We start from the raw sequence: 26188 nt of genomic DNA, 5'->3' as shown, positions 1-26188 counted from the left end.
TGTTTAGAATAGCCACTGCATTGTTTAGAATAGCCATTGCATTGTTTAGAATAGCCATTGCATTACTGCATTGTTTAGAATAGCCATTGCATTACTGCATTGTTTAGAATAGCCATTGCATTACTGCATTGTTTAGAATAGCCATTGCATTGTTTAGAATAGCCACTGCATTGTTTAGAATACCATTGCATTATTGCATTGTTTAGAATAGCCACTGCATTGTTTAGAATACCATTGCATTACTGCATTGTTTAGAATAGCCACTGCATTGTTTAGAATAGCCACTGCATTGTTTAGAATACCATTGCATTATTGCATTGTTTAGAATAGCCATTGCATTACTGCATTGTTTAGAATAGCCATTGCATTGTTTAGAATAGCCACTGCATTGTTTAGAATACCATTGCATTATTGCATTGTTTAGAATAGCCACTGCATTGTTTAGAATAGCCACTGCATTGTTTAGAATACCATTGCATTACTGCATTGTTTAGAATAGCCACTGCATTGTTTAGAATAGCCACTGCATTGTTTAGAATAGCCACTGCATTGTTTAGAATAGCCACTGCATTGTTTAGAATAGCCACTGCATTGTTTAGAATAGCCATTGCATTGTTTAGAATAGCCACTGCATTGTTTAGAATACCATTGCATTACTGCATTGTTTAGAATAGCCATTGCATTACTGCATTGTTTAGAATAGCCATTGCATTGTTTAGAATAGCCATTGCATTGTTTAGAATAATAGCCATTGCATTGTTTAGAATAGCCACTGCATTGTTTAGAATAGCCACTGCATTGTTTAGAATACCATTGCATTACTGCATTGTTTAGAATAGCCACTGCATTGTTTAGAATACCATTGCATTACTGCATTGTTTAGAATAGCCACTGCATTGTTTAGAATAGCCACTGCATTGTTTAGAATACCATTGCATTGTTTAGAATAGCCACTGCATTGTTTAGAATACCATTGCATTACTGCATTGTTTAGAATACCATTGCATTGTTTAGAATACCATTGCATTGTTTAGAATACCATTGCATTGTTTAGAATAGCCATTGCATTGTTTAGAATAGCCACTGCATTGTTTAGAATACCATTGCATTATTGCATTGTTTAGAATAGCCACTGCATTGTTTAGAATACCATTGCATTACTGCATTGTTTAGAATAGCCACTGCATTGTTTACAATACCATTGCATTACTGCATTGTTTAGAATAGCCACTGCATTGTTTAGAATACCATTGCATTGTTTAGAATACCATTGCATTACTGCATTGTTTAGAATAGCCACTGCATTGTTTAGAATACCATTGCATTGTTTAGAATACCATTGCATTGTTTAGAATAGCCACTGCATTGTTTAGAATACCATTGCATTGTTTAGAATAGCCATTGCATTGTTTAGAATAGCCACTGCATTGTTTAGAATACCATTGCATTATTGCATTGTTTAGAATACCATTGCATTGTTTAGAATAGCCACTGCATTGTTTAGAATAGCCACTGCATTGTTTAGAATAGCCACTGCATTGTTTAGAATAGCCACTGCATTGTTTAGAATAGCCACTGCATTGTTTAGAATACCACTGCATTGTTTAGAATAGCCACTGCATTGTTTAGAATAGCCACTGCATTGTTTAGAATAGCCACTGCATTGTTTAGAATAGCCATTGCATTGTTTAGAATACCATTGCATTATTGCATTGTTTAGAATAGCCACTGCATTGTTTAGAATAGCCACTGCATTGTTTAGAATAGCCATTGCATTGTTTAGAATACCATTGCATTGTTTAGAATACCATTGCATTGTTTAGAATACCATTGCATTGTTTAGAATAGCCACTGCATTGTTTAGAATAGCCACTGCATTGTTTAGAATAGCCACTGCATTGTTTAGAATAGCCACTGCATTGTTTAGAATAGCCACTGCATTGTTTAGAATACCATTGCATTATTGCATTGTTTAGAATAGCCACTGCATTGTTTAGAATACCATTGCATTATTGCATTGTTTAGAATAGCCACTGCATTGTTTAGAATAGCCACTGCATTGTTTAGAATAGCCACTGCATTGTTTAGAATAGCCACTGCATTGTTTAGAATAGCCACTGCATTGTTTAGAATACCATTGCATTATTGCATTGTTTAGAATAGCCACTGCATTGTTTAGAATACCATTGCATTATTGCATTGTTTAGAATAGCCACTGCATTGTTTAGAATAGCCACTGCATTGTTTAGAATAGCCACTGCATTGTTTAGAATAGCCACTGCATTGTTTAGAATAGCCACTGCATTGTTTAGAATACCATTGCATTGTTTAGAATAGCCACTGCATTGTTTAGAATAGCCACTGCATTGTTTAGAATACCATTGCATTATTGCATTGTTTAGAATAGCCACTGCATTGTTTAGAATAGCCACTGCATTGTTTAGAATACCATTGCATTATTGCATTGTTTAGAATAGCCACTGCATTGTTTAGAATACCATTGCATTACTGCATTGTTTAGAATACCATTGCATTACTGCATTGTTTAGAATAGCCACTGCATTGTTTAGAATACCATTGCATTACTGCATTGTTTAGAATAGCCACTGCATTGTTTAGAATACCATTGCATTACTGCATTGTTTAGAATAGCCACTGCATTGTTTAGAATACCATTGCATTGTTTAGAATAGCCATTGCATTGTTTAGAATAGCCACTGCATTGTTTAGAATACCATTGCATTATTGCATTGTTTAGAATAGCCACTGCATTGTTTAGAATAGCCACTGCATTGTTTAGAATACCATTGCATTATTGCATTGTTTAGAATAGCCACTGCATTGTTTAGAATAGCCACTGCATTGTTTAGAATACCATTGCATTACTGCATTGTTTAGAATAGCCACTGCATTGTTTAGAATACCATTGCATTACTGCATTGTTTAGAATAGCCACTGCATTGTTTAGAATACCATTGCATTACTGCATTGTTTAGAATAGCCACTGCATTGTTTAGAATACCATTGCATTATTGCATTGTTTAGAATAGCCACTGCATTGTTTAGAATACCATTGCATTGTTTAGAATACCATTGCATTACTGCATTGTTTAGAATACCATTGCATTACTGCATTGTTTAGAATAGCCACTGCATTGTTTAGAATACCATTGCATTACTGCATTGTTTAGAATAGCCACTGCATTGTTTAGAATACCATTGCATTGTTTAGAATACCATTGCATTACTGCATTGTTTAGAATAGCCACTGCATTGTTTAGAATACCATTGCATTACTGCATTGTTTAGAATAGCCACTGCATTGTTTAGAATACCATTGCATTGTTTAGAATAGCCATTGCATTGTTTAGAATAGCCACTGCATTGTTTAGAATACCATTGCATTATTGCATTGTTTAGAATAGCCACTGCATTGTTTAGAATAGCCACTGCATTGTTTAGAATACCATTGCATTATTGCATTGTTTAGAATAGCCACTGCATTGTTTAGAATAGCCACTGCATTGTTTAGAATACCATTGCATTACTGCATTGTTTAGAATAGCCACTGCATTGTTTAGAATACCATTGCATTACTGCATTGTTTAGAATAGCCACTGCATTGTTTAGAATACCATTGCATTACTGCATTGTTTAGAATAGCCACTGCATTGTTTAGAATACCATTGCATTACTGCATTGTTTAGAATAGCCACTGCATTGTTTAGAATACCACTGCATTGTTTAGAATACCATTGCATTACTGCATTGTTTAGAATAGCCACTGCATTGTTTAGAATACCATTGCATTATTGCATTGTTTAGAATAGCCACTGCATTGTTTAGAATACCATTGCATTACTGCATTGTTTAGAATAGCTACTGCATTATTTAGAATAGCCATTGCATTACTGCATTGTTTAGAATAGCCACTGCATTGTTTAGAATGCCATTGCATTGTTTAGAATAGCCACTGCATTGTTTAGAATGCCATTGCATTGTTTAGAATAGCCACTGCATTGTTTAGAATAGCCATTGCATTGTTTAGAATAGCCACTGCATTGTTTAGAATACCATTGCATTACTGCGTTGTTTAGAATAGCCACTGCATTGTTTAGAATAGCATTGCATTACTGCATTGTTTAGAATAGCCACTGCATTGTTTAGAATAGCCACTGCATTGTTTAGAATAGCCATTGCATTGTTGCATTGTTTAGAATAGCCACTGCATTGTTTAGAATAGCCACTGCATTCTTTAGAATAGCCACTGCATTGTTTAGAATAGCCACTGCATTGTTTAGAATAGCCACTGCATTGTTTAGAATACCATTGCATTACTGCATTGTTTAGAATAGCTACTGCATTATTTAGAATAGCCACTGCATTGTTTAGAATAGCCACTGCATTGTTTAGAATACCATTGCATTACTGCATTGTTTAGAATAGCTACTGCATTATTTAGAATAGCCACTGCATTGTTTATAATAGCCATTGCATTGTTTACAATAGCCACTGCATTGTTTAGAATAGCCACTGCATTGTTTAGAATGCCATTGCATTGTTTAGAATAGCCACTGCATTGTTTAGAATGCCATTGCATTGTTTAGAATAGCCACTGCATTGTTTAGAATAGCCATTGCATTGTTTAGAATAGCCACTGCATTGTTTAGAATAGCATTGCATTACTGCATTGTTTAGAATAGCCACTGCATTGTTTAGAATAGCCACTGCATTGTTTAGAATAGCCATTGCATTGTTGCATTGTTTAGAATAGCCACTGCATTGTTTAGAATAGCCACTGCATTGTTTAGAATAGCCACTGCATTGTTTAGAATAGCCACTGCATTGTTTAGAATAGCCATTGCATTGTTTAGAATAGCCACTGCATTGTTTAGAATAGCCATTGCATTGTTTAGAATAGCCACTGCATTGTTTAGAATAGCATTGCATTACTGCATTGTTTAGAATAGCCACTGCATTGTTTAGAATAGCCACTGCATTGTTTAGAATACCATTGCATTGTTTAGAATAGCCACTGCATTGTTTAGAATACCATTGCATTGTTTAGAATAGCCACTGCATTGTTTAGAATACCATTGCATTACTGCATTGTTTAGAATACCATTGCATTGTTTAGAATAGCCACTGCATTGTTTAGAATAGCCACTGCATTGTTTAGAATACCATTGCATTGTTTAGAATAGCCACTGCATTGTTTAGAATACCATTGCATTACTGCATTGTTTAGAATACCATTGCATTGTTTAGAATAGCCACTGCATTGTTTAGAATAGCCACTGCATTGTTTAGAATACCATTGCATTGTTTAGAATAGCCACTGCATTGTTTAGAATACCATTGCATTACTGCATTGTTTAGAATACCATTGCATTGTTTAGAATAGCCACTGCATTGTTTAGAATAGCCACTGCATTGTTTAGAATAGCCACTGCATTGTTTAGAATACCATTGCATTACTGCATTGTTTAGAATACCATTGCATTGTTTAGAATAGCCATTGCATTATTGCATTGTTTAGAATAGCCACTGCATTATTGCATTGTTTAGAATAGCCACTGCATTGTTTAGAATAGCCATTGCATTATTGCATTGTTTAGAATAACCACTGCATTGTTTAGAATACCATTGCATTGTTTAGAATAACCACTGCATTGTTTAGAATAGCCACTGCATTGTTTAGAATACCATTGCATTGTTTAGAATACCATTGCATTACTGCATTGTTTAGAATAGCCACTGCACTGTTTAGAATAGCCATTGCATTGTTTAGAATACCATTGCATTACTGCATTGTTTAGAATAGCCACTGCACTGTTTAGAATAGCCATTGCATTGTTTAGAATAGCCATTGCATTGTTTAGAATAGCCATTGCATTACTGCACTGTTTAGAATAGCCACTGCATTGTTTAGAATAGCCATTGCATTGTTTAGAATAGCCATTGCATTACTGCACTGTTTAGAATAGCCACTGCATTGTTTAGAATAGCCATTGCATTGTTTAGAATAGCCATTGCATTGTTTAGAATAGCCATTGCATTATTGCATTGTTTAGAATAGCTATTGCATTATTGCATTGTTTAGAATAGCCATTGCATTATTGCATTGTTTAGAATAGCCACTGCATTGTTTAGAATAGCCACTGCATTGTTTAGAATAGCCACTGCATTGTTTAGAATAGCCACTGCATTACTGCATTGTTTAGAATAGCCACTGCATTGTTTAGAATAGCCACTGTATTATTGCACTGTTTAGAATAGCCACTGCATTGTTTAGAATAGCCATTGCATTGTTTAGAATAGCCACTGCATTGTTTAGAATAGCCACTGCATTGTTTAGAATACCATTGCATTGTTTAGAATAGCCACTGCATTGTTTAGAATACCATTGCATTACTGCATTGTTTAGAATACCATTGCATTGTTTAGAATAGCCATTGCATTATTGCATTGTTTAGAATAGCCACTGCATTATTGCATTGTTTAGAATAGCCACTGCATTGTTTAGAATAGCCATTGCATTATTGCATTGTTTAGAATAACCACTGCATTGTTTAGAATAGCCACTGCATTGTTTAGAATACCATTGCATTGTTTAGAATAGCCACTGCATTGTTTAGAATAGCCACTGCATTGTTTAGAATACCATTGCATTACTGCATTGTTTAGAATACCATTGCATTGTTTAGAATAGCCACTGCATTGTTTAGAATAGCCACTGCATTGTTTAGAATACCATTGCATTGTTTAGAATAGCCACTGCATTGTTTAGAATACCATTGCATTACTGCATTGTTTAGAATACCATTGCATTGTTTAGAATAGCCACTGCATTGTTTAGAATAGCCACTGCATTGTTTAGAATACCATTGCATTGTTTAGAATAGCCACTGCATTGTTTAGAATACCATTGCATTACTGCATTGTTTAGAATACCATTGCATTGTTTAGAATAGCCATTGCATTATTGCATTGTTTAGAATAGCCACTGCATTATTGCATTGTTTAGAATAGCCACTGCATTGTTTAGAATAGCCATTGCATTATTGCATTGTTTAGAATAACCACTGCATTGTTTAGAATACCATTGCATTGTTTAGAATAACCACTGCATTGTTTAGAATAGCCACTGCATTGTTTAGAATACCATTGCATTACTGCATTGTTTAGAATACCATTGCATTGTTTAGAATACCATTGCATTGTTTAGAATACCACTGCATTGTTTAGAATACCATTGCATTGTTTAGAATAACCATTGCATTGTTTAGAATAGCCACTGCATTGTTTAGAATACCACTGCATTGTTTAGAATAGCCACTGCACTGTTTAGAATAGCCATTGCATTGTTTAGAATACCATTGCATTACTGCATTGTTTAGAATAGCCACTGCACTGTTTAGAATAGCCATTGCATTGTTTAGAATAGCCATTGCATTGTTTAGAATAGCCATTGCATTACTGCACTGTTTAGAATAGCCACTGCATTGTTTAGAATAGCCATTGCATTGTTTAGAATAGCCATTGCATTACTGCACTGTTTAGAATAGCCACTGCATTGTTTAGAATAGCCATTGCATTGTTTAGAATAGCCATTGCATTGTTTAGAATAGCCATTGCATTGTTTAGAATAGCCATTGCATTATTGCATTGTTTAGAATAGCTATTGCATTATTGCATTGTTTAGAATAGCCATTGCATTATTGCATTGTTTAGAATAGCCACTGCATTGTTTAGAATAGCCACTGCATTGTTTAGAATAGCCACTGCATTGTTTAGAATAGCCACTGCATTACTGCATTGTTTAGAATAGCCACTGCATTGTTTAGAATAGCCACTGCATTATTGCACTGTTTAGAATAGCCACTGCATTGTTTAGAATACCATTGCATTGTTTAGAATAGCCACTGCATTGTTTAGAATAGCCACTGCATTGTTTAGAATACCATTGCATTGTTTAGAATAGCCACTGCATTGTTTAGAATACCATTGCATTGTTTAGAATAGCCACTGCATTGTTTAGAATACCATTGCATTACTGCATTGTTTAGAATACCATTGCATTGTTTAGAATAGCCATTGCATTATTGCATTGTTTAGAATAGCCACTGCATTATTGCATTGTTTAGAATAGCCACTGCATTGTTTAGAATAGCCATTGCATTATTGCATTGTTTAGAATAACCACTGCATTGTTTAGAATAGCCACTGCATTGTTTAGAATACCATTGCATTGTTTAGAATAGCCACTGCATTGTTTAGAATACCATTGCATTGTTTAGAATACCATTGCATTACTGCATTGTTTAGAATAGCCACTGCACTGTTTAGAATAGCCATTGCATTGTTTAGAATACCATTGCATTACTGCATTGTTTAGAATAGCCACTGCACTGTTTAGAATAGCCATTGCATTGTTTAGAATAGCCATTGCATTGTTTAGAATAGCCATTGCATTACTGCACTGTTTAGAATAGCCACTGCATTGTTTAGAATAGCCATTGCATTGTTTAGAATAGCCATTGCATTACTGCACTGTTTAGAATAGCCACTGCATTGTTTAGAATAGCCATTGCATTGTTTAGAATAGCCATTGCATTGTTTAGAATAGCCATTGCATTGTTTAGAATAGCCATTGCATTATTGCATTGTTTAGAATAGCCATTGCATTGTTTAGAATAGCCATTGCATTGTTTAGAATAGCCATTGCATTATTGCATTGTTTAGAATAGCCATTGTATTGTTTAGAATAACCACTGCATTGTTTAGAATGCCATTGCATTACTGCATTGTTTAGAATAGCCATTACAATAGCCATTGTATTACTGCATTGTTTACAATAGCCACTGCATTGTTTAGAATACCATTGCATTGTTTAGAATAGCCATTGCATTGTTTAGAATAGCCATTGCATTGTTTAGAATAGCCACTGCATTGTTTAGAATAGCCATTGCATTGTTTAGAATAGCCATTGCATTACTGCATTGTTTAGAATAGCCACTGCATTGTTTAGAATACCATTGCATTGTTTAGAATAGCCATTGCATTATTGCATTGTTTAGAATAGCCATTGCATTGTTTAGAATAGCCATTGCATTGTTTAGAATAGCCACTGCATTGTTTAGAATAGCCATTGCATTGTTTAGAATACCATTGCATTACTGCATTGTTTAGAATAGCCACTGCATTGTTTAGAATACCATTGCATTGTTTAGAATAGCCATTGCATTGTTTAGAATAGCCATTGCATTGTTTAGAATAGCCACTGCATTGTTTAGAATAGCCATTGCATTGTTTAGAATAGCCATTGCATTGTTTAGAATAGCCATTGCATTGTTTAGAATACCATTGCATTGTTTAGAATAGCCATTGCATTGTTTAGAATAGCCATTGCATTGTTTAGAATAGCCACTGCATTGTTTAGAATAGCCATTGCATTGTTTAGAATAGCCATTGCATTATTGCATTGTTTAGAATAGCCACTGCATTGTTTAGAATACCATTGCATTGTTTAGAATAGCCACTGCATTATTGCATTGTTTAGAATAGCCATTGCATTACTGCATTGTTTAGAATAGCCATTGCATTATTGCATTGTTTAGAATAGCCATTGCATTATTGCATTGTTTAGAATAGCCACTGCATTACTGCATTGTTTAGAATAGCCATTGCATTATTGCACTGTTTAGAATACCATTGCATTGTTTAGAATAGCCATTGCATTATTGCATTGTTTAGAATAGTCATTGCATTATTGCATTGTTTAGAATAGTCATTGCATTATTGCATTGTTTAGAATAGTCATTGCATTATTGCATTGTTTAGAATACCATTGCATTGTTTAGAATAGCCATTGCATTATTGCATTGTTTAGAATACCATTGCATTGTTTAGAATAGCCATTGCATTATTGCATTGTTTAGAATAGCCATTGCATTGTTTAGAATAGCCATTGCATTATTGCATTGTTTAGAATAGTCATTGCATTATTGCATTGTTTAGAATAACCATTGCATCATTGCATTGTTTAGATTATGAATTGCATTGTTTAGAATAGTCATTGCATTATTGCATTGTTTAGAATAGCCATTGCATTATTGCATTGTTTAGAATAGCCATTGCATTGTTTAGAATATCTATTGCATTGTTTAGAATAGCCACTGGATTGTTTAGAATACCATTGCATTGTTTAGAATAGCCATTGCATTGTTTAGAATAGCCATTGCATTGTTTAGAATAGCCACTGCATTGTTTAGAATAGCCATTGCATTGTTTAGAATAGCCATTGCATTACTGCATTGTTTAGAATAACCATTGCATTGTTTAGAATAGCCATTGCATTGTTTAGAATAGCCACTGCATTGTTTAGAATAGCCATTGCATTGTTTAGAATAGCCATTGCATTACTGCATTGTTTAGAATAACCATTGCATTGTTTAGAATAGCCATTGCATTGTTTAGAATAGCCATTGCATTGTTTAGAATAGCCACTGCATTGTTTAGAATAACCATTGCATTGTTTAGAATAGCCACTGCATTGTTTAGAATACCATTGCATTGTTTAGAATAGCATTTGCATTATTTAGAATAGCCATTGCATTATTGCATTGTTTAGAATAGCCATTGCATTATTGCATTGTTTAGAATAGCCATTGCATTGTTTAGAATAGCCACTGCATTGTTTAGAATAGCCACTGCATTATTGCATTGTTTAGAATAGCCATTGCATTGTTTAGAATAGCCATTGCATTATTGCATTGTTTAGAATAACCATTGCATTGTTTAGAATAGCCACTGCATTGTTTAGAATAGCCACTGCATTGTTTAGAATAGCCATTGCATTATTGCATTGTTTAGAATACCATTGCATTGTTTAGAATAGTCATTGCATTATTGCATTGTTTAGAATACCATTGCATTGTTTAGAATAGCCATTGCATTATTGCATTGTTTAGAATAGCCATTGCATTATTGCATTGTTTAGAATAGCCATTGCATTGTTTAGAATAGCCATTGCATTATTGCATTGTTTAGAATAGTCATTGCATTATTGCATTGTTTAGAATAACCATTGCATCATTGCATTGTTTAGATTATGAATTGCATTGTTTAGAATAGCCATTGCATTATTGCATTGTTTAGAATAGCCATTGCATTGTTTAGAATATCTATTGCATTGTTTAGATTATCCATTGCATTGTTTACAATAGCCATTGCATTATTGCATTGTTTACAATAGCCATTGCATTATTGCATTGTTTAGAATAGCCATTGCATTATTGCATTGTTTAGAATAGCCATTGCATTGTTTAGAATATCCATTGCATTGTTTAGATTATCCATTGCATTGTTCACAATAGCCATTGCATTGTTTAGATTATCCATTGCATTGTTTAGATTATCCATTGCATTGTTTAGATTATCCATTGCATTGTTTACAATAGCCATTGCATTGTTTAGAATAGCCATTGCATTGTTTAGATTATCCATTGCATTGTTTAGAATATCCATTGCATTGTTTAGATTATCCATTGCATTGTTCACAATAGCCATTGCATTGTTTAGAATAGCCACTGCATTGTTTAGATTATGCATTGCATTGTTTAGAATATCCATTGCATTGTTTAGATTATCCATTGCATTGCACAATACAATAGCCATTGCATTGTTTAGAATAGCCATTTCATTGTTTAGATTATCCATTGCATTGTTTAGATTATCCATTGCATTGTTTACAATAGCCATTGCATTGTTTAGAATAGCCATTGCATTGTTTAGATTATCCATTGCATTGTTTAGATTATGCATTGCATTGTTTAGAATAGCCATTGCATTATTGCATTGTTTAGAATAGCCATTGCATTGTTTAGAATATCCATTGCATTGTTTAGATTATCCATTGCATTGTTCACAATAGCCATTGTATTGTTTAGAATAGCCATTGCATTGTTTAGATTATCCATTGCATTGTTTAGATTATCCATTGCATTGTTTAGAATAGCCATTGCATTGTTTAGATTATCCATTGTATTGTTTGGAATATCCATTGCATTGTTTAGAATAGCCAATGCATTGTTTACAATAGCCGTTTAATTGTTTAGAGTATCCATTGTATTATTTAGTGTCCATTGTATTGTTTAGAATAGCCATTGCATTGTTTAGAATAGCCATTGCATTGTTTAGAATATCCATTGCATTGTTTAGATTATCCATTGCATTGTTCACAATAGCCATTGCATTGTTTAGATTATCCATTGCATTGTTTAGATTATCCATTGCATTGTTTAGATTATCCATTGCATTGTTTACAATAGCCATTGCATTGTTTAGAATAGCCATTGCATTGTTTAGATTATCCATTGCATTGTTTAGAATATCCATTGCATTGTTTAGATTATCCATTGCATTGTTCACAATAGCCATTGCATTGTTTAGAATAGCCACTGCATTGTTTAGATTATGCATTGCATTGTTTAGAATATCCATTGCATTGTTTAGATTATCCATTGCATTGTTCACAATAGCCATTGCATTGTTTAGAATAGCCATTTCATTGTTTAGATTATCCATTGCATTGTTTAGATTATCCATTGCATTGTTTACAATAGCCATTGCATTGTTTAGAATAGCCATTGCATTGTTTAGATTATCCATTGCATTGTTTAGATTATGCATTGCATTGTTTAGAATAGCCATTGCATTATTGCATTGTTTAGAATAGCCATTGCATTGTTTAGAATATCCATTGCATTGTTTAGATTATCCATTGCATTGTTCACAATAGCCATTGTATTGTTTAGAATAGCCATTGCATTGTTTAGATTATCCATTGCATTGTTTAGATTATCCATTGCATTGTTTAGAATAGCCATTGCATTGTTTAGATTATCCATTGTATTGTTTGGAATATCCATTGCATTGTTTAGAATAGCCAATGCATTGTTTACAATAGCCGTTTAATTGTTTAGAGTATCCATTGTATTATTTAGTGTCCATTGTATTGTTTAGAATAGCCATTGTATTGTTTAGAATAACCATCGTATTGTTTAGAATAGCCATTGTATTGTTTAGAATAGCCATTGTATTGTTTAGAATAGCCATTGTATTGTTTAGAATAACCATTGTCGTGTATCTGAAATGTTTGGTGTTCACCCTGGTTTATGTAATCCCCTGAAATATATGTTTGTGTTCACCCTGGTTTATGTAATCCCCTGAAATACATGTTTGTGTTCACCCTGGTTTATGTAATCCCCTGAAATACATGTTGGTGTTCACCCTGGTTTATGTAATCCCCTGAAATACATGTTGGTGTTCACCCTGGTTTATGTAATCCCCTGAAATACATGTTTGTGTTCACCCTGGTTTATGTAATCCCCTGAAATACATGTTTGTGTTCACCCTGGTTTATGTAATCCCCTGAAATACATGTTGGTGTTCACCCTGGTTTATGTAATCCCCTGAAATACATGTTGGTGTTCACCCTGGTTTATGTAATCCCCTGAAATACATGTTTGTGTTCACCCTGGTTTATGTAATCCCCTGAAATACATGTTTGTGTTCACCCTGGTTTATGTAATCCCCTGAAATACATGTTGGTGTTCACCCTGGTTTATGTAATCCCCTGAAATACATGTTTGTGTTCACCCTGGTTTATGTAATCCCCTGAAATACATGTTGGTGTTCACCCTGGTTTATGTAATCCCCTGAAATATATTTTTCATATTTCTAACAATACACGTACCTCTGAGAAGTAAAGGTTATCTAGCCAAGCACTAGTTTATTTTAGACAGTATTTCCTCATTTAAACATGACACACTTCAGTTTAAGTCTATTATAACCGTATCTAGATGTGTTACAGGTTTGTAGATCGACCACACTTAGTGTCCATGTTCACCCATTCAAAGTCAGGTCTGCGCCTTTAATATAGTACAAGCTATCAAATACAATATGGACAAACACATTTCAAACAAATTGTATCAGTACCTGGCTGAAAGACCGGACTGTGAAAGACCGGACTGTGTTAGATTCTGATAAACTGTCACTGGTATGTTGCCAATCACACTGTCCTGCAATACAGAAGTCAAAAACCACCCCCGCTTTATTAACATTCATTTCAAAGTCATGCAATACATTAATAGTCCAAATAACCAGTGATGCCATAAATAACAAAAATATGAGGTGAAAAAGATATTATAACCAGTTATTGACATGCGTTGAAACTGAAAATGTTCCATCTGCCCAAGATATGTGTGTTCATGCGTGCCTGTATGTGTATCTGGTTATGTAAATGTTTTGCTTGTGCATTGGCTATGTCCCAGTTTTGGTGATAAATTAATATTGACTTTCACTTATATTTATATGTCATACAGTCAGCGTATTTCCCACTACTCAACCCACATGATGATATATTTATACGTCTTACTTATCTTACAGTCAGCGTATTTCCCACTACTCAACCCACATGATGATATATTTATACGTCGTACTTATCTTACAGTCAGCGTTATTTCCCACTACTCAACCCACATGATGATATATTTATACGTCGTACTTATCTTACAGTCATCGTATTTCCCACTACTCAACCCACATTATGATATATTTATACGTCGTACTTATCTTACAGTCAGCGTATTTCCCACTACTCAACCCACATGATGATATATTTATAGGTCTTACTTATCTTACAGTCATCGTATTTCCCACTACTCAACCCACATGATGATATATTTATAGGTCTTACTTATCTTACAGTCAGCGTATTTCCCACTACTCAACTCACAAAAAAATATGTTTTAATCACTGGTATATTTGTGTAATAAATAGATAGATAGATAGATAGATAGATAGATAGATAGATAGATAGATATATAGAGAAATAGATAGATAGATAGATAGAGAAATAGATAGATAGATAGATAGATATATAGAGAAATAGATAGATAGATAGATAGAGAAATAGATAGATAGATAGATAGATAGATAGAGTATGAAGATATGGCAGCGTGTCCTTACATTAAAATACACTAGTACACGACCTTGTATAAACTAGTACATGACCTTGTATAAACTAGTACATGACCTTGTATAAACTAGTACATGACCTTGTATAAACTAGTACATGACCTTGTTTGTTTTCAGAACGCTGGACAGCTTTCAGTGTAAAGTAGCTCTATTAAGCGTTTTTTTGTTTGTTTTCAGAACGCTGGACAGCTTTCAGTGTAAAGTTGCTCTATTAAGGGTTTTTTTGTTTGTTTTCAGAACGCTGGACAGCTTTCAGTGTAAAGTTGCTCTATTAAGGTGTTTTTTGTTTGTTTTCAGAACGCTGGACAGCTTTCAGTGTAAAGTTGCTCTATTAAGGGTTTTTTTGTTTGTTTTCAGAACGCTGGACAGCTTTCAGTGTAAAGTTGCTCTATTAAGCGTTTTTTTTGTTTGTTTTCAGAACGCTGGACAGCTTTCAGTGTAAAGTTGCTCTATTAAGCGTTTTTTTTGTTTGTTTTCAGAACGCTGGACAGCTTTCAGTGTAAAGTTGCTCTATTAAGCGTTTTTTTGTTTGTTTTCAGAACGCTGGACAGCTTTCAGTGTAAAGTTGCTCTATTAAGGGTTTTTTTGTTTGTTTTCAGAACGCTGGACAGCTTTCAGTGTAAAGTTGCTCTATTAAGGGTTTTTTTGTTTGTTTTCAGAACGCTGGACAGCTTTCAGTGTAAAGTTGCTCTATTAAGGGTTTTTTTGTTTGTTTTCAGAACGCTGGACAGCTTTCAGTGTAAAGTTGCTCTATTAAGGGTTTTTTTGTTTGTTTTCAGAACGCTGGACAGCTTTCAGTGTAAAGTTGCTCTATTAAGGGTTTTTTTGTTTGTTTTCAGAACGCTGGACAGCTTTCAGTGTAAAGTTGCTCTATTAAGGGTTTTTTTGTTTGTTTTCAGAACGCTGGACAGCTTTCAGTGTAAAGTTGCTCTATTAAGGGTTTTTTTGTTTGTTTTCAGAACGCTGGACAGCTTTCAGTGTAAAGTTGCTCTATTAAGGGTTTTTTTGTTTGTTTTCAGAACGCTGGACAGCTTTCAGTGTAAAGTTGCTCTATTAAGCGTTTTTTTGTTTGTTTTCAGAACGCTGGACAGCTTTCAGTGTAAAGTTGCTCTATTAAGGGTTTTTTTGTTTGTTTTCAGAACGCTGGACAGCTTTCAGTGTAAAGTTGCTCTATTAAGGGTTTTTTTGTTTGTTTTCAGAACGCTGGACAGCTTTCAGTGTAAAGTTGCTCTATTACGGGTTTTTTTGTTTGTTTTCAGAACGCTGGACAGCTTTCAGTGTAAAGTTGCTCTATTAAGCGTTTTTTTGTTTGTTTTCAGAACGCTGGACAGCTTTCAGTGTAAAGTTGCTCTATTAAGCGTTTTTTTGTTTGTTTTCAGAACGCTGGACAGCTTTCAGTGTAAAGTTGCTCTATTAAGGGTTTTTTGTAAAGTTGCTCTATTAAGGTTTTTGGTTTGTTTTCAGAACGCTGGACAGCTTTCAGTGTAAAGTTGCTCTATTAAGGTTTTTTTGTTTGTTTTCAGAACGCTGGACAGCTTTCAGTGTAAAGTTGCTCTTTTTTTTTGTTTGTTTTCAGAACGCTGGACAGCTTTCAGTGTAAAGTTGCTCTATTAAGGGTTTTTTTGTTTGTTTTCAGAACGCTGGACAGCTTTCAGTGTAAAGTTGCTCTATTAAGCGCTTTTTTGTTTGTTTTCAGAACGCTGGACAGCTTTAAGTGTAAAGTTGCTCTATTAAGCGTTTTTTTGTTTGTTTTCAGAACGCTGGACAGCTTTCAGTGTAAAGTTGCTCTATTACGGGTTTTTTTGTTTGTTTTCAGAACGCTGGACAGCTTTCAGTGTAAAGTTGCTCTATTAAGGGTTTTTTTGTTTGTTTTCAGAACGCTGGACAGCTTTCAGTGTAAAGTTGCTCTATTAAGGGGTTTTTTGTTTGTTTTCAGAACGCTGGACAGCTTTCAGTGTAAAGTTGCTCTATTAAGCGTTTTTTTTGTTTGTTTTCAGAACGCTGGACAGCTTTCAGTGTAAAGTTGCTCTATTAAGCGTTTTTTTGTTTGTTTTCAGAACGCTGGACAGCTTTCAGTGTAAAGTTGCTCTATTAAGGGTTTTTTTGTTTGTTTTCAGAACGCTGGACAGCTTTCAGTGTAAAGTTGCTCTATTAAGGGTTTTTTTGTTTGTTTTCAGAACGCTGGACAGCTTTCAGTGTAAAGTTGCTCTATTAAGGTTTTTTTTGTTTGTTTTCAGAACGCTGGACAGCTTTCAGTGTAAAGTTGCTCTATTAAGGGTTTTTTTGTTTGTTTTCAGAACGCTGGACAGCTTTCAGTGTAAAGTTGCTCTATTAAGGTTTTTTTGTTTGTTTTCAGAACGCTGGACAGCTTTCAGTGTAAAGTTGCTCTATTAAGGTTTTTTTTGTTTGTTTTCAGAACGCTGGACAGCTTTCAGTGTAAAGTTGCTCTATTAAGGTTTTTTTTTGTTTGTTTTCAGAACGCTGGACAGCTTTCAGTGTAAAGTTGCTCTATTAAGGTTTTTTTTGTTTGTTTTCAGAACGCTGGACAGCTTTCAGTGTAAAGTTGCTCTATTAAGGGTTTTTTTGTTTGTTTTCAGAACGCTGGACAGCTTTCAGTGTAAAGTTGCTCTATTAAGGTTTTTTTTGTTTGTTTTCAGAACGCTGGACAGCTTTCAGTGTAAAGTTGCTCTATTAAGGTTTTTTTTGTTTGTTTTCAGAACGCTGGACAGCTTTCAGTGTAAAGTTGCTCTATTAAGGTTTTTTTTGTTTGTTTTCAGAACGCTGGACAGCTTTCAGTGTAAAGTTGCTCTATTAAGGGTTTTTTTGTTTGTTTTCAGAACGCTGGACAGCTTTCAGTGTAAAGTTGCTCTATTAAGGTTTTTTTTGTTTGTTTTCAGAACGCTGGACAGCTTTCAGTGTAAAGTTGCTCTATTAAGGGTTTTTTTGTTTGTTTTCAGAACGCTGGACAGCTTTCAGTGTAAAGTTGCTCTATTAAGGGTTTTTTTGTTTGTTTTCAGAACGCTGGACAGCTTTCAGTGTAAAGTTGCTCTATTAAGGTTTTTTTGTTTGTTTTCAGAACGCTGGACAGCTTTCAGTGTAAAGTTGCTCTATTAAGGTTTTTTTTGTTTGTTTTCAGAACGCTGGACAGCTTTCAGTGTAAAGTTGCTCTATTAAGGGTTTTTTTGTTTGTTTTCAGAACGCTGGACAGCTTTCAGTGTAAAGTTGCTCTATTAAGGGTTTTTTTTGTTTGTTTTCAGAACGCTGGACAGCTTTCAGTGTAAAGTTGCTCTATTAAGGTTTTTTTTTTGTTTGTTTTCAGAACGCTGGACAGCTTTCAGTGTAAAGTTGCTCTATTAAGGGTTTTTTTTGTTTGTTTTCAGAACGCTGGACAGCTTTCAGTGTAAAGTTGCTCTATTAAGGTTTTTTTGTTTGTTTTCAGAACGCTGGACAGCTTTCAGTGTAAAGTTGCTCTATTAAGGGTTTTTTTTGTTTGTTTTCAGAACGCTGGACAGCTTTCAGTGTAAAGTTGCTCTATTAAGCGTTTTTTTGTTTGTTTTCAGAACGCTGGACAGCTTTCAGTGTAAAGTTGCTCTATTAAGGGTTTTTTTGTTTGTTTTCAGAACGCTGGACAGCTTTCAGTGTAAAGTTGCTCTATTAAGGTTTTTTTTGTTTGTTTTCAGAACGCTGGACAGCTTTCAGTGTAAAGTTGCTCTATTAAGCGTTTTTTTGTTTGTTTTCAGAACGCTGGACAGCTTTCAGTGTAAAGTTGCTCTATTAAGGGTTTTTTTGTTTGTTTTCAGAACGCTGGACAGCTTTCAGTGTAAAGTTGCTCTATTAAGGTTTTTTTTGTTTGTTTTCAGAACGCTGGACAGCTTTCAGTGTAAAGTTGCTCTATTAAGGGTTTTTTTGTTTGTTTTCAGAACGCTGGACAGCTTTCAGTGTAAAGTTGCTCTATTAAGGGTTTTTTTGTTTGTTTTCAGAACGCTGGACAGCTTTCAGTGTAAAGTTGCTCTATTAAGGGTTTTTTTGTTTGTTTTCAGAACGCTGGACAGCTTTCAGTGTAAAGTTGCTCTATTAAGGGTTTTTTTTGTTTGTTTTCAGAACGCTGGACAGCTTTCAGTGTAAAGTTGCTCTATTAAGGTTTTTTTTGTTTGTTTTCAGAACGCTGGACAGCTTTCAGTGTCAGTGTAAAGTTGCTCTTTCATTAAGCTCGTTTTTTTGTTTGTTTTCAGAACGCTGGACAGCTTTCAGTGTAAAGTTGCTCTATTAAGGGTTTTTTTTGTTTGTTTTCAGAACGCTGGACAGCTTTCAGTGTAAAGTTGCTCTATTAAGGGTTTTTTTTGTTTGTTTTCAGAACGCTGGACAGCTTTCAGTGTAAAGTTGCTCTATTAAGGGTTTTTTTGTTTGTTTTCAGAACGCTGGACAGCTTTCAGTGTAAAGTTGCTCTATTAAGGGTTTTTTTGTTTGTTTTCAGAACGCTGGACAGCTTTCAGTGTAAAGTTGCTCTATTAAGGTTTTTTTTGTTTGTTTTCAGAACGCTGGACAGCTTTCAGTGTAAAGTTGCTCTATTAAGGGTTTTTTTTGTTTGTTTTCAGAACGCTGGACAGCTTTCAGTGTAAAGTTGCTCTATTAAGGGTTTTTTTTGTTTGTTTTCAGAACGCTGGACAGCTTTCAGTGTAAAGTTGCTCTATTAAGGTTTTTTTTGTTTGTTTTCAGAACGCTGGACAGCTTTCAGTGTAAAGTTGCTCTATTAAGGGTTTTTTTGTTTGTTTTCAGAACGCTGGACAGCTTTCAGTGTAAAGTTGCTCTATTAAGGGTTTTTTTGTTTGTTTTCAGAACGCTGGACAGCTTTCAGTGTAAAGTTGCTCTATTAAGGGTTTTTTTGTTTGTTTTCAGAACGCTGGACAGCTTTCAGTGTAAAGTTGCTCTATTAAGGTTTTTTTTGTTTGTTTTCAGAACGCTGGACAGCTTTCAGTGTAAAGTTGCTCTATTAAGGGTTTTTTTGTTTGTTTTCAGAACGCTGGACAGCTTTCAGTGTAAAGTTGCTCTATTAAGGGTTTTTTTGTTTGTTTTCAGAACGCTGGACAGCTTTCAGTGTAAAGTTGCTCTATTAAGGTTTTTTTTGTTTGTTTTCAGAACGCTGGACAGCTTTCAGTGTAAAGTTGCTCTATTAAGGGTTTTTTTTGTTTGTTTTCAGAACGCTGGACAGCTTTCAGTGTAAAGTTGCTCTATTAAGGGTTTTTTTTGTTTGTTTTCAGAACGCTGGACAGCTTTCAGTGTAAAGTTGCTCTATTAAGGGTTTTTTTGTTTGTTTTCAGAACGCTGGACAGCTTTCAGTGTAAAGTTGCTCTATTAAGGGTTTTTTTGTTTGTTTTCAGAACGCTGGACAGCTTTCAGTGTAAAGTTGCTCTATTAAGGGTTTTTTTGTTTGTTTTCAGAACGCTGGACAGCTTTCAGTGTAAAGTTGCTCTATTAAGGGTTTTTTTGTTTGTTTTCAGAACGCTGGACAGCTTTCAGTGTAAAGTTGCTCTATTAAGGGTTTTTTTGTTTGTTTTCAGAACGCTGGACAGCTTTCAGTGTAAAGTTGCTCTATTAAGGGTTTTTTTGTTTGTTTTCAGAACGCTGGACAGCTTTCAGTGTAAAGTTGCTCTATTAAGGGTTTTTTTGTTTGTTTTCAGAACGCTGGACAGCTTTCAGTGTAAAGTTGCTCTATTAAGGGTTTTTTTGTTTGTTTTCAGAACGCTGGACAGCTTTCAGTGTAAAGTTGCTCTATTAAGGGTTTTTTTGTTTGTTTTCAGAACGCTGGACAGCTTTCAGTGTAAAGTTGCTCTATTAAGGTTTTTTTTGTTTGTTTTCAGAACGCTGGACAGCTTTCAGTGTAAAGTTGCTCTATTAAGGGTTTTTTTGTTTGTTTTCAGAACGCTGGACAGCTTTCAGTGTAAAGTTGCTCTATTAAGGGTTTTTTTGTTTGTTTTCAGAACGCTGGACAGCTTTCAGTGTAAAGTTGCTCTATTAAGGGTTTTTTTGTTTGTTTTCAGAACGCTGGACAGCTTTCAGTGTAAAGTTGCTCTATTAAGGGTTTTTTTGTTTGTTTTCAGAACGCTGGACAGCTTTCAGTGTAAAGTTGCTCTATTAAGGGTTTTTTTGTTTGTTTTCAGAACGCTGGACAGCTTTCAGTGTAAAGTTGCTCTATTAAGGGTTTTTTTGTTTGTTTTCAGAACGCTGGACAGCTTTCAGTGTAAAGTTGCTCTATTAAGGGTTTTTTTGTTTGTTTTCAGAACGCTGGACAGCTTTCAGTGTAAAGTTGCTCTATTAAGGGTTTTTTTGTTTGTTTTCAGAACGCTGGACAGCTTTCAGTGTAAAGTTGCTCTATTAAGGTTTTTTTGTTTGTTTTCAGAACGCTGGACAGCTTTCAGTGTAAAGTTGCTCTATTAAGGGTTTTTTTGTTTGTTTTCAGAACGCTGGACAGCTTTCAGTGTAAAGTTGCTCTATTAAGGGTTTTTTTGTTTGTTTTCAGAACGCTGGACAGCTTTCAGTGTAAAGTTGCTCTATTAAGGGTTTTTTTGTTTGTTTTCAGAACGCTGGACAGCTTTCAGTGTAAAGTTGCTCTATTAAGGGTTTTTTTTGTTTGTTTTCAGAACGCTGGACAGCTTTCAGTGTAAAGTTGCTCTATTAAGGTTTTTTTTGTTTGTTTTCAGAACGCTGGACAGCTTTCAGTGTAAAGTTGCTCTATTAAGGTTTTTTTTGTTTGTTTTCAGAACGCTGGACAGCTTTCAGTGTAAAGTTGCTCTATTAAGGGTTTTTTTGTTTGTTTTCAGAACGCTGGACAGCTTTCAGTGTAAAGTTGCTCTATTAAGGGTTTTTTTGTTTGTTTTCAGAACGCTGGACAGCTTTCAGTGTAAAGTTGCTCTATTAAGGGTTTTTTTGTTTGTTTTCAGAACGCTGGACAGCTTTCAGTGTAAAGTTGCTCTATTAAGGGTTTTTTTGTTTGTTTTCAGAACGCTGGACAGCTTTCAGTGTAAAGTTGCTCTATTAAGGGTTTTTTTTGTTTGTTTTCAGAACGCTGGACAGCTTTCAGTGTAAAGTTGCTCTATTAAGGGTTTTTTTGTTTGTTTTCAGAACGCTGGACAGCTTTCAGTGTAAAGTTGCTCTATTAAGGGTTTTTTTGTTTGTTTTCAGAACGCTGGACAGCTTTCAGTGTAAAGTTGCTCTATTAAGGGTTTTTTTGTTTGTTTTCAGAACGCTGGACAGCTTTCAGTGTAAAGTTGCTCTATTAAGGGTTTTTTTGTTTGTTTTCAGAACGCTGGACAGCTTTCAGTGTAAAGTTGCTCTATTAAGGGTTTTTTTGTTTGTTTTCAGAACGCTGGACAGCTTTCAGTGTAAAGTTGCTCTATTAAGGGTTTTTTTGTTTGTTTTCAGAACGCTGGACAGCTTTCAGTGTAAAGTTGCTCTATTAAGGGTTTTTTTGTTTGTTTTCAGAACGCTGGACAGCTTTCAGTGTAAAGTTGCTCTATTAAGGGTTTTTTTGTTTGTTTTCAGAACGCTGGACAGCTTTCAGTGTAAAGTTGCTCTATTAAGGGTTTTTTTGTTTGTTTTCAGAACGCTGGACAGCTTTCAGTGTAAAGTTGCTCTATTAAGGGTTTTTTTGTTTGTTTTCAGAACGCTGGACAGCTTTCAGTGTAAAGTTGCTCTATTAAGGGTTTTTTTGTTTGTTTTCAGAACGCTGGACAGCTTTCAGTGTAAAGTTGCTCTATTAAGGGTTTTTTTGTTTGTTTTCAGAACGCTGGACAGCTTTCAGTGTAAAGTTGCTCTATTAAGGGTTTTTTTGTTTGTTTTCAGAACGCTGGACAGCTTTCAGTGTAAAGTTGCTCTATTAAGGGTTTTTTTGTTTGTTTTCAGAACGCTGGACAGCTTTCAGTGTAAAGTTGCTCTATTAAGGGTTTTTTTGTTTGTTTTCAGAACGCTGGACAGCTTTCAGTGTAAAGTTGCTCTATTAAGCTGGGTTTTTTTGTTTGTTTTCAGAACGCTGGACAGCTTTCAGTGTAAAGTTGCTCTATTAAGGGTTTTTTTGTTTGTTTTCAGAACGCTGGACAGCTTTCAGTGTAAAGTTGCTCTATTAAGGGTTTTTTTGTTTGTTTTCAGAACGCTGGACAGCTTTCAGTGTAAAGTTGCTCTATTAAGGGTTTTTTTGTTTGTTTTCAGAACGCTGGACAGCTTTCAGTGTAAAGTTGCTCTATTAAGGGTTTTTTTGTTTGTTTTCAGAACGCTGGACAGCTTTCAGTGTAAAGTTGCTCTATTAAGGGTTTTTTTGTTTGTTTTCAGAACGCTGGACAGCTTTCAGTGTAAAGTTGCTCTATTAAGGGTTTTTTTGTTTGTTTTCAGAACGCTCTATTAAGGGTTTTTAGCTTTCAGTGTAAAGTTGCTCTATTAGGGTTTTTTTGGTTTTTTTTCAGTGTAAAGTTGCTTAAGGTTTTTTTGTTTGTTTTCAGAACGCTGGACAGCTTTCAGTGTAAAGTTGCTCTATTAAGCGTTTTTTTGTTTGTTTTCAGAACGCTGGACAGCTTTCAGTGTAAAGTTGCTCTATTTTTCAGTTTTTTTGTTTGTTTTCAGAACGCTGGACAGCTTTCAGTGTAAAGTTGCTCTATTAAGGTTTTTTTGTTTGTTTTCAGAACGCTGGACAGCTTTCAGTGTAAAGTTGCTCTATTAAGTGGTTTTTTAAGGTTTTTTGTTTGTTTTCAGAACGCTGGACAGCTTTCAGTGTAAAGTTGCTCTATTAAGGGTTTTTTTGTTTGTTTTCAGAACGCTGGACAGCTTTCAGTGTAAAGTTGCTCTATTAAGGGTTTTTTTGTTTGTTTTCAGAACGCTGGACAGCTTTCAGTGTAAAGTTGCTCTATTAAGCGTTTTTTTGTTTGTTTTCAGAACGCTGGACAGCTTTCAGTGTAAAGTTGCTCTATTAAGCGTTTTTTTGTTTGTTTTCAGAACGCTGGACAGCTTTCAGTGTAAAGTTGCTCTATTAAGCGTTTTTTTGTTTTATGATTATGAATGCATACGTTAATTCTGTAGTGTTGCAGTAGCACATTTAGAAAGGAAATTATTTATTTAACGATGCACTCAACACATTTTATTTACGGTTATATAACGTCAACATATGGTCAAGGACCACACAGATTTTGAGAGGAAACCCGCTGTTGCCACTACATGGGCTACTCTTTCCGATTAGCAGCAAGGGATCTTTTATTTGTGCTTCCCACAGGCAGGATAGCACAAACCATGGCCTTTGTTGAACCAGTTATGGATCACTGGTCAGTGCAAGTGGTTTGCACCTACCCATTGAGCCTTGCAGAGCACTCACTCAGGGTTTGGAGTCGGTATCTGGATTAAAAATTCCATGCCTCGACTGGGATCCGAACCCAGTACCTACCAGCCTGTAGACCGATGGCCTAACCACGACGCCACCGAGACCGGTCTAGCACATTTAGCTACATGTCAATAAATATTGTGTTGCTGTGATCTGCTGAACTAGGAAAACTTCGTATGTGCAGTTTTGGCGATTTTCACTTTTTGTTCTTTCAGAAGCAGAAATTTATTATCTTTTTGTTGTCAAAACCTTGTACATGTCCAGGCAATGGAAAGTATGGAAAATGTCAAATAAGTAAAATGCGTATTTGAAAAACACTGTTTATCTGTTATGAAAACCTCGTATCTACCAACTGATTATTTTAATCCTTATCATATTTCAACCTTTTCTATCAGGTAAAGCAAAGGTAAAGTTTTAGTGACCAAAGTGTCTATATTGTATATATGTACATATATTCAACTGGTGGTTACGGAAAAGCTATCATATCAGAAAAGAACCGTAGGCCCACCAGGAATTTCCATATTTAAGGTCCAAGCATAAATACAAAAAAATAATATCTCAAATTAAGTCTGGGACTTACATTAACAAGCTGAAAAAATTGTATGCTATACATGGACATATAATAAAGGGGATAGCAGCAGGCAACATACATGTAATATCATTCAATGCAACACATGTTTCAATACCATTATGTAGCACAGGAGGAACAGTTATTAATTTTAATTTTAATTGATGAAGGGCAGTGCTTATATATATTCAAGACATCTAGCTGTTTCATAGTTGAGGAAAGGGGAGGAGGTACACCAGATGCCTATATAACTGGGTATCCAAATTCATGCCAATAGTCTTAAATGCGGTGAATGTTTCTGTTTTTAAACCTATGGGCTTCATTTCACATGAATCCCAGTAACCTTGGAATGAAGTAAACATTGTTGAATGTGTGAATCATGTCCCAGATTTTAAAAATTTTAGTTTTTTCCATGAGACAAGTATGTTCAGATAAAACGAAATGTATTACTTTGAAAATATTTGTGGATAATCTCTTAAAAGACACATTTTCTAAACCATTGATGAATATTCTTGTTAGTTAAATGGACAATGAACAATTCATATACACATTATATTGTTATACACCTTAAAAAGCGGCAGACAGCCGCCCTATAGGAAACCTACCATGTAACTTTTAAGATCTAATATACAAGGTTTATTAAAAGTTGACACACCTAATCTATTGGTGACCCAGGGCCAGTTTCACAAAGGCAATTACTGTAACCATCTGTTAAGCAATCGCTAATGCAAATGTTTTCTTCGGTAATTTTTTAAATAAATTCATTATTGTGCCACATTCTTGAATGTAGCAGACAATACTAATGAACATTACAAATCGTCATTTCTAGAAAATATAGTTTTAAAATTTGGCCCTTACATGTTGCAGCCTGGTCAAAAAGGTGTGTGGGGTGGGGGTGGAGAGGAGGCTTCATTGAACTGCTCCTATTTAAGCGATTTAAAAACAACATATTGTCCTGAGAAGTGTTCTCTAAACATCACTTACCACAGTCTAGGCCCCCAACCCTACACAGTGTCCTCCATATGTACCTGCAGGTCAATTTCACATATTTTTTTACCAACAGCAGATTAACAGTCAGTTAAACTAAGTAACCTTTATGTCGTTGGTCCCTGACTGATTGGGCAAGACATGTTTATTTTATTAATTTTAATGAGAAATTCCTGGTCCAACAAAGAACACCTGATACAAGTGCACATGGCAAGTACGCTAACTGATTCAGG

General features: G+C 34.9%; 1 protein-coding gene across 1 annotated transcript in view; it reads right to left on the bottom strand.

Moving 5' to 3' along the window:
• LOC121383914 overlaps positions 1-26188 on the bottom strand; it is a 97640-nt gene that overhangs the window by 60666 nt on the left and 10786 nt on the right. The window contains exon 4 of the mRNA XM_041514012.1: positions 14002-14084. Coding sequence (XP_041369946.1) covers positions 14002-14084 — 83 coding nt within the window. The remainder of the gene's footprint in view (positions 1-14001; positions 14085-26188) is intronic.

The sequence above is a fragment of the Gigantopelta aegis genome, chromosome 10 (assembly GCF_016097555.1).
Source record: "Gigantopelta aegis isolate Gae_Host chromosome 10, Gae_host_genome, whole genome shotgun sequence".
Classification (NCBI taxonomy): Eukaryota; Metazoa; Mollusca; class Gastropoda; order Neomphalida; family Peltospiridae; genus Gigantopelta; species Gigantopelta aegis.
The sequence above is the reverse complement of the archived record's forward strand: the minus strand, read 5'-3'. Positions and strand labels throughout refer to the sequence as shown.